At 52.1% G+C, this 16800-nt stretch overlaps 1 protein-coding gene across 2 annotated transcripts in view; it reads left to right on the top strand.

Annotated features, from left to right (window-relative positions):
* Myo18b (myosin XVIIIB) overlaps positions 1-16800 on the top strand; it is a 209404-nt gene that overhangs the window by 42793 nt on the left and 149811 nt on the right. For both annotated transcript variants that reach the window (XM_029533813.1, XM_029533814.1), the window contains exons 13-16: positions 8421-8594; positions 11530-11620; positions 14149-14341; positions 15147-15227. In XM_029533813.1, coding sequence (XP_029389673.1) covers positions 8421-8594; positions 11530-11620; positions 14149-14341; positions 15147-15227 — 539 coding nt within the window. The remainder of the gene's footprint in view (positions 1-8420; positions 8595-11529; positions 11621-14148; positions 14342-15146; positions 15228-16800) is intronic.

The raw sequence follows: 16800 nt of genomic DNA, 5'->3' as shown, positions 1-16800 counted from the left end.
TTAGGGTTAGGGTTAGGGTTAGGGTCAGGGTCAGGGTTAGGGTTAGGGTTAGGGTTAGGGTTAGGGTTAGGGTTAGGGTTAGGGTTAGGGTCAGGGTCAGGGTTAGGGTTAGGGTTAGGGTTAGGGTCAGGGTCAGGGTTAGGGTCAGGGTTAGGGTTCCCCAAAGCGAAACTTAGACTCCCTTTCTCCCCTCTTCTTCCATCGAGCCTCCTTTCCCTCTCTCCTTTCTCTTACCACTTTTGCCATTGTGGTTTCGTTTGGCTCCGTTGGTTGCTTCAGTTATTTTATGTGTATGACTGTTTTGCCTGCGTGTATGCCTGCATCACATGCATGCCTGGTACCCTTGGGGGCCGGAAGATGGCATGGGATGCTCTGGAACTGGAGTTATAGATAGCTGTGAGCCTCCACACGGGTGCTGGGAACCGAACCCAGGTCCTCTGCAAGAGCAGCAACTGCTCTCAGACATGGCGCCGCCTCCCCACTCCCTATCTCCCTTCCTTTCACACCTCTATGTCTATAGGCTGTCAGGCCCCCAGCTGCCTGGGGACACCACCTGATTGTTTCCACACTACACTACGAGGATTGCTGGTGGCGAGTTCAGTGATGATTCGTGGGAGAGTTCCAAGCTGGCGCAGCCTCGGGTTGGCCCAGGGGGGTCCTTACAGGCACCAAACCTACAGAACAGATGCAGGCAGGGAGGACGCTCTGCGCCAGGCTGTGGAGTTGTGCAGGGTCCACATAGCTGGTGCATCATCCTTCTCCGTGTGACGCCAAGTCTGAGTTCCCACCCAAAGCCCTTCCCTGGCATGGTAGATGGACAGCTATGGGCTGTCATGTGACTAGGGAAGGGGGCGATTCCATCTCTCTGTCCTCGGGCCCAGGGCTCCCAAGGCCCAGCTCCTCCCTGTCCCCCTCTTGCCACGTGCTTCTTAAGGCCAAATCTGCGCCTGTCCGCCCTGTCCCAGCTGGTGGCTTGGCTTCTGGCCCAGCAGCTGTGCAGTAGGCCTATTCTGGGCCACAGGCGAGGATTTATTCTGCATTTTCTGAGCATATTGAATTCATTCATTAAGCCGGGATGGCTGTTCTGGGATGGAAACAATTAGAAGTTTCTGAAAAATGAACTCTCCGAAGTGGCTGGGGCTGGAATGCAGAGCTCCTTGCAGCTCCAGGCCTCGGGGGTGAGTGGGGAGGTGGTAGCGTGGGGCCTTTGGGGTTCGGTGTGTCAGAGAAGGCCCTGTGCTTTTTAGACTGTTTCTCTGAATAGCTGATGTCCCTTAGTGGTCGCCCGGTGGGAAGTGCTGCTTAAGCAATTTTACTCCCACACAAAGTGCTGATGGTACTGATGGTGGTGATGGTTGTGAGGTAGTGCTGATGGTGGTAATCAGGGTCGTGGTGATGCCGACGGCAGTGATGGTTATGATAATGGTCATAACATTGATGGGGGTGATTAAGTAGTTTCTAACGGATGTGTTGAGTGACCCAGGCTGCCTGCTGCTGCAAAGAGCATGTGGCTGTTGAAAGGTGGTAGTTTGAAGTCCCTCCTGGTGTCTGCTTTTCTAGCAGAGTGGCCTCGGGAAAGTCACTCACGGCTCTGCTTGCTGTTGGTCTGCTGCCACCTTGTGTGACACCATCTGGTCGATGAATGGCTCCCCGAGTCCCCTGTTTAGCTGGCTTTACCTCACGAGTCTGCCTTCACTCTTAAACAGCCAGTGGGAAAGCAGCCAACCCATTTTACAAATGAAAAGACCAAGGCCCAGTAAGAGATATTGTTTGAGATATCACAGCTAGGCTGAAGCTGTCTTAGGACATCTGACCTCCGGCTCCTCCCACAATCTCCTTGTGGGAGCCGTGAAGAGTCCCTGTCAGCCACCGCCCCTGAAGTCTTGGGTGTGTCATTTTGGGAGACCTCCCCAGGGACTATTCCTTCCTCTTGTGAATTCTCCGTGTACAGGGTACACTAGCGACTCTGAGAAACTCTACACCAAAACAAGCCTGCTGGGGTCAGTCTGAAGTCACCCCACCGGGATTTCCCACGGGATCTGTCACCTCCCAGAACACCATGTGTAACTTCTGCGGCAGTTTCTAGATGGTTCTCTGTACAGATGTGTGTGTGTGCACAGCAGAGATGATGCTGGTGCAGGCTTCCTCCGAGGCAGAGGGAGCCACGTGGGTGGGCGGGACCCACGTGTTGCCTGTGGGTGGAGCAGGAATCTCTTTAAGAGTGGGGGAGGGGTCATTTCCCACGGTGCCTGGGATAGCCCTTCTAGACAGAATCCTCGTTCTGGGACGCTTCCGCGGTTGACCTTTTGCTCTCGATCCCTCCCTCTTGAGGGTGAACGGTTCAGGTGAGGGGCAGGTCACAGCTTCGGTGTGGGGCCGGTGTCCACAGCCTTGCTACATCTCCACACACGCTCCCCTCTGATCTCTGCAGTCCTCATTTTGAGAAAGATGGCAAGTGGGAGTCAGACAGTCAGCCTCACTTCTCAGGGCATCGCGGGGCACCAGGCGGTGGTGGAGGTGGGATTTGAACCGGCCCGCGTTGTCTCCAGAGCCAACTCCTCCTTGCAGCAGAGCCACAGCCCCGGCTTATCTCCTTTCTGCAGGCGGCCTCTGTCTTCTCTGGGCTTCGGAATTGTAAATCTCTGTGTGAGGCAGTGGGAGCCAGATGCTCTGGCATTATAAATAAGTCCCATAATGTTGAGTAATTCAGGAACAGCTCAGCTATTGTTAGAAGGAGGAACAACTCGGTTATTAATAAATGCAGGAGGTCACGGTAATTGATAGCAATTGAACCCACGGTGCGCAGGGACAATAGCTGTGCCATTGTCGGCTTGTGTGCATGCTCTCTCCCTCCTCCCTCCCTCCTCCTCTGTCATCTGCTTCCCTCTCCCTCCTCCCTCTCCCACCTCCTTCACTGCTTCCTTCCCTCTCTCCCTCCCCCTCCCTCCTCCCTCTTCTGTCCTCCTTCTCCCCTTCCCTCCTCCCTCCTCTGTCCTCCTCCCTCCTCTGTCTTCCTCCTCCCTCTCCCTCCTCCCTTCTCTGTCTTCCTTTTCACTCTCCCTTCTCCCTCCCTCCTCTGTCTCCCTTCCTCTCTTTCCTCCTTCCCTTCTCTGTCCTCAATCTCCGCCCTCTTCCTTCCCCTCTTCCCTCCCCCTCTCCCTTACAAACCTTGCCTCTGAGGGTAGATTTGAGTCCCAGACTCTGCAGCCTCAGGATCTGCTCTCACTCCTGCCCTTCTCCCTCTCAGTCCTCCTCTCTGTCAGTCCTCCTCTCATTCCTGCATTGCCTGCCTGGTGGCTCTGGAGACAGAGTAACCATGTTTTTTCAACTGAACTAGAGTTCCCCAGAGCAGTGTTTAATGGGACCTGGGAAGTGTTGCAGGTTCTGTGACCTGAGGTTACTTTGGGCTAAAAAGACAACACACACACACACACACACACACACACACACACGCCCCTGCTGGAGACTCACAACAGTGGCTTTGAAGGCCCTGAGAAGTCCTGGAGAGATGAGACTTAACCAGGTAGGGGTATGGTATAGGGATCGGTTTCCTCAGTGTGTGTGACCTGGGAAGAGATGAGACTTAACCAGGCAGGGGTATGGTACAGGGATCGGTTTCCTCAGTGTGTGTGACCTGGGAAGAGATGAGACTTAACCAGGCAGGGGTATGGTACAGGGATCGGTTTCCTCTGTGTGTGTGACCTGGGAAGAGAGTTTTTGCAGCTTTTCCTCAATCTCTTTCTACCCTATATTTTGAAACAAGGCCTCTCGTTGAACTTGGGGCATTCTGATGTGGCTAAGCAAGCTACAGGTTTCTGTCTCTGCCCCTCCACGGCTGGGATTACATGCCTGTGCTGATAAGCCTGGCTTTTTCTCATAGGTGCTGGGGATCCCATCTCATGCCCTCCCTTTACAGACTGGGCTGTGTCTGAGCCTCTGGTGTGTTAGATGAACTCTGGGGAGACAGACACTTGACTCTGAGGCCATCCTGCCCTGTTCCACGCCTCGGTTGTCACTGAGAATCACCGAGTCAGCCTTACCCTACCTAGGTGACTGCGGGTTTGATCGTGGCCTCGTTCAGACAACGCAGGTAGCCTGGGGGGGGGGGAGACAAGACGGCAGCAGGAGAGAGGGCAGCTTACTGGGGGGTTGGTTTCCTCTCAGGACCTTTTCCTAGGCCGCCACCATTTAAAGGGAAACCCAGCTAGACACTGGTGTCTGTGATCACGGGTGGGTGGCCTCTCCTGAACTTTTCCTCTGCTTGCTGAGGGCGAGATGCTGAAGCAGGTGTTCCGGGACATGGGTACACATGAGATATGAGCCTAGAAGTGCCAGAAGGGGCTTGCTGAGACCTGGGGAGCAGGGGGCTGCCTGTCCCCTGGCTACAGAGGGGTTTTTGCTTTACACCAGAACCCCAAGAAATGGCTGCCAGCCCAACGTGCAGCGGGGAATGACCTCCGCACTCAGGGGGGGTGCCCCAGGCATAGCTTTGGGGACTCCAGCTGGTGCTGAGAAGAGCATCCAGCAAATGTGGGCGACCCCCTGCAGCAGGCTGGGGGCAGGGAGAGAGACACCCTGTCCCTGTCAGAACTAGTTCCGACCTCTCTCTTTGACAACCCCCTTCCTGGCCCCCTCTACCCAGCTCCCTTCTGTTTTATCTTCAGCTTGATGTCCTGCTGTCCTGATGGTGGGCTGAGGGTCCAGATGGCTGGTTCCTCTGGGTCAATCGACGGCGCTTGACACTCGCACATTCTCTTTCTCAAGTCTTGGTGGGGAGGGAGAGGGAAGAGTGGCCAGAGCTGGCTGTCAGTCATTCAGTTCATCCACTCCTGGACTCATTCCTCCCTGGGTGACTTATCAGGGGTCTGGTGACAATAATGAGCCCTCGGCATCTGTGGAAGACAGAATAGCAGAGTCGCTGCCTCACGGCGCCTGGCCAGGCCCCTGCTTGCTTCCTGTAGCACACTGGGAATGAAAATTGACCGTGTGTCTTGGTCACCTCTCCTGGAGGGTTTCTGAGCATCCCGGCAGTGTCCCTGGCACATAAATCCCACGCAAATCTCAATGACTGTCATTACTCTTAACTGACGACCACACGGAGGTATGTCCCTGTTTCTCTAGATGCTGGGGCATGTCCCCCTCCCCCAACCTAGGTGGGGTCCTTCTGAGAAGCACAACAATGTCCTTAGAGGGGGTTAGTAGCAGACGCTGGGATAACCCAAGACCCCATTTCAGTAGAGAAGTCGCTTTAGTCAACGGAAGGCCCCTAGAGGGGACGCTGGTTCCCAATGCGAGCATTTTCCTGGTGTAAGACCAGAGGACCATTTCCAGAAGCAGCTGACAGGCCTGTAACTGGGTGCCCTGCAGGGTCAGGGCCTGGGCAAGAGCGCCCCCTGGAGTTTACAGGTGGAGACACGGCAGCGACAGTGTACAGGGCATGTCTGCCTTCTCCACCCAGTCCTTGAGCCTAAAGGGATCTTGAGAGTGCTCACGACACGTCAAAGGTCATAATTGTGCTTGAGTAGTGGTCACCCGTGAATGGCAGTGGTGGGAATTGGAATCTGAAGCTGTGATCTCAGCCAGGGCCTTCTCTCTCCCCCTCGGGTGGCTCCTCTGAGTCCTTGGCTTTCCTGAGATACCAGGAGCCGCTGCCCTTGTCTGAACCAAGGCTAAGGAGTTTGGGATCCGCTCTGGGGCTACTGGCCACGCCCCCAGCAGGCCTCCCGTGGCTCCTCCCAGAAACCTCACTGCCAACCTCCTCCTCCTCAGCTTCACCAGACTCTGCAGGTCACTGCAGGGGTAAGGGTAGGGTGGGGTAGGGGGCAGAGACTCCAGGGCAGATGTGCACAGTGGTGTGGTGTGGGGCGGGGGAGGGGGCACGGAAGATGACGAGACACCAGTGGGGAAGCCAGCTCCTGTTAGTGTGTTCCCAGCACCCTCCCGCCCCTTCCCCCTCCTGCTCCCACCCCCCATCCCCATCCCCATCCCGGGTCTGGTCTCATCCAGGGGTAAATGGACCATCCTGCTCCTCTCCAGTGCCTGCTCAGCTCCCTTTTTAAGAAAGAGAGAGCCGGCTTCAGCAGCGCGGAGGTAATGGATCTAATTAGAATCTAATGGCCTGCCGGCGCCCGTGTCTTGTGTGTGTTTCTACTTCTCTCTTGTGACAGGCGACAACGATTCTCATCGGAGATGGAGAACTAACGTTTCCCTTTACACGTGTTTGTCTGAGAGAAATAGATGGCTTGGTTCATGTCAGGGACCGTGTACCCAGGTCCTAAGGATGTGCTAGGTGACATCTGAGGGATGGGGTGGGCTTCAGGGGCTGTGGGTTCTTCCACTCGGCGGCTCTGTGTTGTCCGGCGATCCTCTGAGTCCGTTTTTGTCACCTCTAAGTGACAGCGACCACCCACGTCCACCGCGCCGCCGCCACCTCAGAGTGGGGGACCAAGTTCAGGCTGTTCAGTGAGCTCAGGCCACTGGGCTGAAGAGTGAGACTTGTCTCAAATCCTCAACAAAAGCACAAACGGGTAATGGTGTTGGGACGTTCACGAAGATTTAATAGTGGTGGCAAACAGAGGGGGTGGGGGGTAACACATGTCAAGCTCTCTCCGTGTGCAACACGTGGGATCGCAGCTAGACTCCCAGGTTCCAAGCAAGGAGAACTTAAAAAGGGAACATTTTTCAACCAGGTAAGGTCAGTGAAGTTTAGCCAGTATTGTCATGGCCCTCATTGCTGATACCATCACTGAGATAACTGACATCACCATCACCATCATCATCATCATCATCATCATCACCATCACCACCACCATCATCATCACCATCTCCCCCATCCCCCATTCATCACCAGAGGTGTCATCATTTCTGACCGACTCCCCCTAAGTCTCAGCTTCATCGATTGGGAAGTGGTGTCCGTGTGAACATCCCTGTGTCGCCAGCACATGGGAACACCCAGCAAGCCCCTAGTACTTGCCATGGTCCCTGGACGGCGCTGGTTAAAGTCATGGGCAGAATCTCCTCCAGGGTTCCCATTTCTCCCCGAGACCAATTGTTTGGTTGTCCACTTGGCCCACTGGGCCCTGGCAGCCTGTGGGGTAGCTGAGACTCTGTTTCAGAGAAAGAAACACATTTGCAAGGAGACAGGACCCTTGAAAGGAGCGCACTGTGATTTGTTTTAATTAGTCAGTTATTTGTATTTGGGTCACAACATCAGTCCACAGCTACTGTAGGGAATTTGGAAAATGTCAGCCCTCTGCCCTGTCGTGATCCCTGGCTGACTGTGTTCCAGTTTGTCATGTAATTTAAAATAACTTGAAAACATCTATTTCTTTGTGTGGCGTGTGTGCACCGACAACCTGCAGGAATTAGTCCTCGCATTCTGCCTTGAGGGTCCTGAGGATTGAACTCTGGTCTTTCAGGCTTGGTGGCAAGCCCCTCACCTGCTGAGTCCTATCATCATCCCCTTCCCATCCTCTTGTGGGATGGTTCCTTCATCTGGTTTTACTTAAGCGTTTGCTTGTAAGTAAGCTCCAAGCTACACAAAGTCAGGTTGTTTTAAATGGCCTCCACTTTGATACCCTCCTCCCTGCTGTACTCCTCTGTGATGTGCCACACTCCTCACCTCTAAGCTCCTTCCTGGTCACAGCTGAGCCCACCATCACATCCTCCCAGGGTCCCTCTGAGCAGCACATGCTAACAACTGCCATCTCCCTGTGTCCACGCTAGTCTCTCCCTGCAGCATGCATCACCCCAGGTTATCTCACTGTCTGTCTGTCCGTCTGCTTGCTTCTTTCTCAACCCCCTGCCTGGACTGTGAGCTTCCAGAGAGTCGTCACCATGTGTCACTTGCTCTCACATCAAAGGTTCTCCTTAAACAGCGGCTGAGCAGAGGCGTGGCCGGTTGGATGTGTGGCTGGGTAATTGGGGAAGTGGCTGTGCGGTTGAGTGGGCAGGCAGGGGTCAAAAGGTAGTGGGTGTGCACATAAATAAATACACAGGTATGCACATAGATACATACATGGATGTGTACATAAAAACATACATGGGTATGCACATAAACACATACATGGGTGTGTACATAAATACATACATGGGCATGCACATAAGTAAATATATGGACATGCACATAAATAAATACATGGACATGCACATAAACACACACATGGGTATGTACATAAATGTATACATGGGCATGCACATAAGTAAATGCATGGGGGTGCACATAAATACATACGTAGGTGGATATATCCCAAGTCTACTCTATCTCCATTTAAGGTGTTTCTCTATGTTATCTTTAACAGCTTAAAAAATAAATAAACAAAATGGGTGTGAAGAGGCGAGACTCCCTGAGGTGTTCTTGGGCATGCAGCTACCCTGTGCCTGGCATCTCACCCCTCATCTCTTTCTCATCCTCTGTGCAGTGGGCCGGAAGCAGTTCATGCGGTTTGAGTGGGCCAACCACGCTGCTGAGGTCCTGGGCTGTGACTATGAGGAACTGAACACCGCCACCTTCAAGCACCACCTACGGCAGATTATCGAGCAGATGACGTCAGGGCCGCAGCGCCAGGGCCTGCAGGACAACGAAACCTGCTCAGGTATCGAGTCCTCAAGGCTACACTATGGGGGGCTGGATCTTGCGGTGGCTGCACCAGTAGCTGCACCTCATGCTTTCCCGTGTTTTCTTGTGTTCATTAAGACTTTGTGTGTTCTGTACACATGGGCAGGTGCCAGGGATAGCCTGCATTGGTGGATAAGGAAATCATTCCTCCCTGTCTGGTGTTTATGGTCAAATGTTTCACTCTGGTCAGGAACCAAGGAGGCTGCTGAGCCCTGGGAGGGCCCTCCACGTGGGAAGATGGGGCACCCAGGCAGCACCCAGGGCTTTGTGTTTGTGAGATTTTGACAGGCAGGGGAGGCAGACCTACCTGTGTGAGGGATGAGAGCAAGGCTGGTGTGCTGAGGACTGAAAGGGAGATGGAGAGAGGATAGCGGGCACACAGAGAAGCTAAAGAACGGGTTAACGGGGCAGGGTGTGGCTTGCCTTGCTCTCTGGAAGTGTCAACAGCTGAGCAGCGACTAGGAGGAGAAGCTGAGAACTTGTAGAAATCACAGGTAAGGGCTGGGGCATGACTCGGTGGGGAGAGTTCCTGCCATGCAAGCATGGGAACCTGAGTTTGAATCCTTAGAACCCTCCTGAACACTGGGCAGAGCAGTGGAGCCAGCACCGAGGAGGCAGAGATCCACCTGGGAGCCACTGCATGAGTTCTGGGCTAAGGGAGAGGCCTGTATCAAAAAGTGAGGCACAAAATGATGGAATGAGGTGCCAGTGTCACCCTCTGGCGTGTATATATATACACGCCAGTGTCACCCTCTGCGTGTATATATATACACACACACACAAACACAAATATGCATATACATACAAACATGCACATGTACACATGTACACACACATATAAATACACACATGCACATACAAACAAATGTGCACGCACACACAAATGTGCACATACTCATGTATACACACAAACATGCAATACACACATGCACACACACTCATACACACAAACATGCAAACATATAAGTGTGCAGATACATACATGTATACATACATTTACATGTATTCACACATACATGCACATACACACATCTATATATACACATGCACATACAGACATGCACACACACATACACAAATATGCACATACACACAAACATGCACATGCATACATGTACACATACATGCGCATACACAAAAACATACACATACACAAGTGTATGCACACATGTACACACATATACTCTTGTGCACACATGCCTGTATGTGTGCATGTATGTACACACCTACACAAACATGCAACCCGAACACACAGACACATGCATGCAACACTCTCACACACTTGTGTGTACATACACACACACTTACATGAACATGTAATACCACCCCATCACACAGACATACACAGCCACTAGATGACAGGCGACATACTGGACCAGAAACATGACAGTGGGAGTGGGATGGGGTGGCAAATTCTGGGTCAAATTCTCTTTGATCCTAGGGGTCCCTGGAGCTAAGGTGGATGCCTCTTCTGTTTCATAAATACAAACATGGATGTGTGTATAAATACATACATGGATATGTACATAAATATATACAAGGGCATGCACATAAATAAATACACAGGCATGCACATGAATACATACATGGATATGTACAAAATATATACACGGGTATACACATAAATACACAGGCATGCACATAAATACATATATGTATTTGTACATAAATATAAACATGGGGGTGCACATAAATAAATATACAGGAGTGCACCTAAATACATGCATGGATGTGTACATAAATATATACATGGGTGTGCACATAAATACATACACAGTTGTATACATAAATACATACATGGGCATGCACATAAGTGGATACATGGGCCTGTGCTCTGCTGTCTCCTTTCATTTGTAGCACACCACACACATGAACTGCATGCGTGTGTATGCACACACACACACACACACACACACACATACACAGATGCTTCCCTATAGCACGAGTGGGAAAGACAGGTGCAAAGTACACACTCTAGACAGACAGACAGACAGACAGACAGCACTGCTTGAGTCTGAGTTGGTCTGTCCAGCAAAGGTCTCAGAGACAGACATTAAGCAGACAGGTGACTTGTGTGCCTCAGATCAATACTGTGAGGCCGTGGGTTGCCTAGCAACAGCCCAGGGTGGGGATGGAGATAAAGGAGGGATAGGGACGGCTTGAGAGCAGCAGTGGGCAGGCTGCCTAGAATGTGCAAGCAGAAGCATTTGTCTTGAGGGGCAATGGATTCTAATTCTGTGAAGGAAACTGGGTGGAAGGTCAAGAGCTGTGATTGGCCACTCTCCCCTACACAGCCTCATCAAGGCCAGCTGCTTTAGTGAAACGTGTTTGTGACCCTGTGCTCAGTCACATCTGAGGCCTGCTAGGCTTTCCAGTCCTCTAGCCCCGGGGAGGAGCCCTCTGCTGCTGTCTGCCACTGCTCTGTGCCTGACATGCGCCTCTGCATGGACGGAGTCCCGTTATCTGGCTATTCGCTCCGCCTGGATGGCCAAGTTATCACAACAAAGTGATTCTGGCCAATTTAAACAATCAGAGGACATTGTGAAGCCAGATTGCCCTGTTTCTCAGATCCTCTCATCTGAGTAAAATCTTGGGAGTGAAGCAATGGAGTCAAAGATGAACCGGTGACTGCTTGTAGAGAAAAAAAAGACAAATGGACAGCTTCCATGCTGTGCCCCATCCTGAGATGGTTCCTTACTTCAGGGCACACCCAGCCTCTTAATGGAGACATAGATTAAAATAATATGGACCATGGATGTATGTACTTTGACCTTAAACTATGGGCACATTATTTGGGCACAGAGTGAGTGTCTTCTCACTCTGGTGACCCTGGCTACTTGGTATCGATGCCCTTGGCCCTGGGAGAGGTCATGACCTCCAATTACCTATCTCTTTCTGTCTCCCCATTCCAGGGCTGAAGATGACAGGGGTTGAGTGTGTGGAAGGGATGGCCTCTGGTCTGTACCAAGAACTCTTCGTGGCTGTGGTCTCCCTCATCAACAGGTAACAGTGCTCTTGTGTGCCTGAGGCCAGGCCTCTTGCAGCGCTTAGTGGGAACAAACCAGGGCTATCTTGCAGGGTGGCATATTTTGAACAGAGGAAGAGCTTCTAAGGTGGGCAGAACTGAGCTTAAATCCCATCCTGGCTGTGTGACTTCACCAAGTCCATTTACCTCTCTGGTTCTCACAATTCTAAAGCTGCCATGTCCTCGGGAGATTAGAAGCAAGCAAGCAAGCAAGCAAGCAAGAAATTCATTGAAATAAGCTTTCACTGTGAAAACACCAATAGCAGCGACTGAGAGCGCAGCTCAGTGGTCCAAGTTCTTCCCAGTAAAGCCAAAGGGACAAAGTTCAGAGCCTAGCACTCACCTGAAAGGGCCAGGCATGGAGGCACACATCTGTAATACCAGCGCTGGGGGGTGGTGGTGGTGGTGGTGGTGAAGGCAGGCAGATCATTTGGTGAGCCAAAACACTGAGCTCCAGGTTCAGCAAGCGAGGAAACTCTGCTTCAAAAAACAGGGGGAAGAGTAATGGCAGGTGATACATGACAAGGACCTCTGGCTTCTATATGTACATACAAACATGTACACACATTATGCATGCACATACATGTGCACACACATGCACACATGTTCACAACCCCATACTTGTACACACATGTTCACACCCCTCACACAGTGCACACATGCACATACATGCACACACATGTTCACAACCCCACACTTTTACACACATGTTCACACCCCTCACACAGTGCATACATGCACACACATGTATACACATGTTCATACCCCTCACACATGTGCACACATGTGCACGTTTTCACACCCCCATACATGTACACACATGCACACACATGTTCACACCCCATGCAACACACACATGCACATACATGTTCACACCCCTTACATAGCCCTCACACGTGTACACACATGTTCAACACACACACACACACACCAATAAAAGTTACAGATTTAGGGACAGCTGCTAAGGTCTGGGGATGGCCACAATGATTCGACCTGCCTTGTGGTGTTTACTGCTCACAGTAGTCCACTGTGCGGGTGAGACAGAGGGAGGGGTGGGGGTGGGGAGCGGGGTGGGAGGAGTCATCCAGCAAGATGCTACCATCCACTGCTGTCTTCCAGAGGCCCTTGTCATCGATTTTTCTGGCTTCTTCTGCTGAGTGTCAGGATAAGAAGGGCAGAATGGTAGGGTAGCCTGTGGGTGGCAGTCTAGGTTTGCCCTGAGCCCAGCCTCCTCAGAAACCCACCGAGCAGCTCCAGCTTGGCCCATGGGGAACACAGGGAGGGGGTCCCCCTCTCTGCAAGAGCTCACCGCATAATTAGGATTCTGAATCCTGTTAAGGGATGAACTGCTGCGTAGCAACCCGTGAGCAGCAGCCGGGATCTCCAGTCACTGGGGTCTTGGAATCAACTCCCTCTATCTCTGACTGAACAATTACCATCCATCAGAGGCACAGACGCCTTATCTAGAAGGCGAGCTGCGCTCAGAGCTGGGGGGTGAACTGAGACAGAAAGGCCACCTCTCCTGGATAGCAGGCCGGCATTTCTACAGTAGGAGGCTTTGATGAGGAAGAAGGTCACCAGGGTGGTTATGGGCTCTAGCAAGTGCCTGCCTCTCTAAGCTCACCCTCTTCTCATGGTGGTCTCCGTGGCGGCTGTCCCACTTGACCCTGCTTTATAGATAGAAAAATCTTTACAAACAGAAGTGAGAACTGAGGTTCAAAGCATGCTCCCTAGATCTGACTGCAGAAGTTGCCCGCGGTGATGAGAGCTGAGGACTTGGCTGAGCACCAATCACAGGGCAAGCTGCGTAGTCGCAGCAATGGACACGCTGTAAAGTCTGTTCTCCCAGCCCAGAAGCCTTTGGGATTAAAGCTTCTACCTTTAATCATCTCACAGCTGAGCATCAGAGAGGTCAGACAGCTCCCCAGAGACACACAGCCCTTCTGTTGCAGAGCGGGATGGCGGCCCGCTAGGGACCGCTTCAGAATTTTTCTATCCCATCTTGTCTTTTGATTAGAATAGCCCAGGCTGTTCACCCTTGACAGAAGCATTGGAAACATCCGAGGAGGTGAAAGCTTTAAGGGAAAAAAGACTCTATAAAACATACACAAAATGGTTTCTCAACTGTAGTGTGCCCCGGGGAAGAGAGGGACGTTATCAGGTGGCTTCTGACTTGGGGGCCTGATGGGAAAGTCATGTTTCCTGAAAGCCTCACATCAGGGCTGGCATTGACACTTAGACCCTGTTTCCTTTACTGCAGCAGCAGGGGACCAGCTCATCCCTGTCACCATTTAACAGCTGGGGAAAGCCCTGTTCAGAGAGGTTAAGTTACTTGTCTGGGGTGAACTTCAGTGGGTCCCACAGCCTGTAAACGGTGAGCTTAAGATTTGAAGCCAGATCTCCAAATCCACTTAGAATGCTGCCCCAGTTCCTCCATCTCTGATACGGGGAAGGCTTGACTTCGCAGACTCTGTGTTAGCTCGGAGCCCCTCTCTTCTCTCCTCAGGTCCTTCTCCTCCCATCATCTGTCTATGGCTTCCATCATGGTGGTCGACACTCCAGGCTTTCAAAATCCCCGGCACCAGGGCAAGGACCGGGCAGCCACCTTCGAGGAGCTGTGTTACAATTATGCCCAGGAACGTCTGCAGCTGCTATTCTACCACAGGACCTTTGTCTCTACTCTGGAGAGATACAAAGAGGTGTGTGTCACCTGGGCTGGGCCTCCCAGGGGCGAGGCCAAACAGGTGGGGTGGAGATCTACCCCAGGTGGCCTGAGTCACCTATAGAGCACCTTGCTCCTGCTCTGGCTTCCTCTATCTCTGCGTGGGTGCAGACAGCCCCTCAGGAGCTGCTGCTGTGTAGAGACACAAGGCTGAGCGCTCTCTCTGGAGGACAGCACCCATTGCTAACAGAGTTACAGCTATATGCTCCGTCCGAAGGGAGACACTCAAACCATCAGCACCGAGGAGTGCACAAGCCCCAGTAGACAACAAAGAGAGATGACCACCTTGTGTGACAATGAGGACGGGGCCCCAGGTGCTCCTCCAGCGAGTGCCGGGGGCAGGTGATAGAAGCAGCCATCTTGCAGTCATTCCCTTGGTTTCAGCCAACATGGATCAGATATAAGTAATTGTGTGGGTTGGAGAGCCTGACTCTAACTCTGGCAGATTGGCTGTGTGGCCTTAGACAACTTAACCACCTTCTCTGACCCATGATTTCATCCCATGGACAAATTGAGACTGATACTTGTATATCTGTTTTCATTGGGGATAGTATATAGTCTATAGAATCAACTGCCTCGAAGCCTTGGCACCAGAGACCTTTTTGCTATTGCCCACAAGTCTCTTTGGTCTGGGCATGACACGGGAGCCTGTGGTCCACTTCTGGGTCCACGCATATTTCACGACAACTTTAAAACTAACTGAAAGACGGGGGAGCCTTCCTTCCCTTTTCCGACCACCGAGCTCACAGAGGGGACTGATGGTTACTTCCCATGAATTTCAGGAAGGCATTCCCGTACCCTTTGACCTCCCAGAGTCCTCCCCGGGAACTACAGTGGCTGTAGTGGATCAGAACCCCTCTCAGGTAAGAAGGGACCCAGGAACTTGGGGCTCTCAGACATGGTACAGCAGTATACGTAAGGCTTTGCGATGCCCAGGTTCTGTGCACCTGGACTCCCCAGGGATGGTTAAAGATGTTGATGGGTGTGGGGCGTGGGCATGGAAACACCCTGGGGTCTAAGACCTGACACTCTGTCCTGAAGAACTCACACGTGTGTGAGCTGATCAGAGGCCTGGTCAGGGGCTGCAGCAACTCCCACCTGAAGCCATCAGGATTCTGTTGAAGATGCTGGCTGCAGAGGCCTGAGGGAGGGAAATGACCTCAGAGGCAGACAGGTGTCTGTGGGAGAGGCTTCACACACGGACATCTCTCTCAATACTAGAACCTGCTGAGGGGTACCTCAGTTCACCCTTGCCGCTGACCTGTGACCCTGATTTTTTTTTTTTTTTTTTTTTTTNNTTTTNTTTTCTCGCCCTTCTTTNTTTGGTGTGGAAGTGCTGAGGCTACGGAGCAGTCCAGGCTCAGCCTTGATTCCTTCAAGACCACCCTTTTGCTTCTCTCAGCCTCACTTTGCCCTTCTCCAAAGTGGGCACAGCATGTCTCTCTGAGGAGACATAACCTCACGGAAACATCGTACAGAGAGCATTTGTCCCTGAGTGTGACCAGAAGCATCCTGCCCGTGGTGCTTCTTCTACCTTAGGAGGGCTTGCTGAACTCCATCCTGTCTCCTGCTGACCAACGATGGTTGCCATGGCTCCCGCTGGTCACAGTGTGCCCCACTCCCTGTGCGGAGTGTCCTCCTCCATAAGTCTAGGGAGAGGCTCTGGGCCAAGCCTCCTGTTAGAAGGTCTAGAGTTATCCTCGCTACAGGGCTTTCTTGTCCGTCTGTCTGGAAGGGTCAGCCAGGATAGGGTAGTGAGTGGTCAGAGGGCCCTGAGTTGTGGGTTCCTTTCCTGAGGATGAGCCAGCTGTCCGCCTTCACCCCAGTGAGGAAGTCCAAGAGCCCTCTAGGCTTTGCCCCTGGGACTCACCATGGGACCTTGGATGTGTCCCTTGCCTTCTTCAGCTTCTGAGATAGAAAGGCCACCAGAGCCCCTGAGTCAGCACTGAGAGCACCAAGTGCTGCCTCAGTCACCCTGTGGCTAGCTGATGTTACCATGCCCCATGTCCCCATCACTCCTCAGCCCATTGTTTTCTTGTGCCAACTCAGACCTCACCAGGCCTCCCTTGTGTACCCATGCAAACCCACAGATTTCCCAGAAGGTTGCTATGGCTGGCTTTAAAATTCCATATCTGCTATGGATAGACTCAAGTTCATGTTCTCTAAAATTATCCTTGAGTGCTTGTCTCTTTAAATTTATTCCCTGAGATCTCAGTATAATGAAATACCAAGACTTCTAAGAGAGAGAGAGATGGGGCCAGGCTGGCTATGCACACACACCAGCTCCCTGTGTGTGTCTGGGGAGGAATTACAAACAGGCACACCTTTCTTAAATGCCCAAGGCATCTGGGGAAGACCTTTCCAGGCTCCATTTTAAGCATGAGGAAACAGGGCTCAGAGGGGTACAGTAGGTTGTCCAAGGTCAGCAGGAGTTAA

Source organism: Mus pahari, chromosome 23, assembly GCF_900095145.1.
Source record: "Mus pahari chromosome 23, PAHARI_EIJ_v1.1, whole genome shotgun sequence".
Lineage (NCBI taxonomy): Eukaryota > Metazoa > Chordata > Mammalia > Rodentia > Muridae > Mus > Mus pahari.
This window is presented reverse-complemented; position numbering and strand designations above follow the sequence as displayed.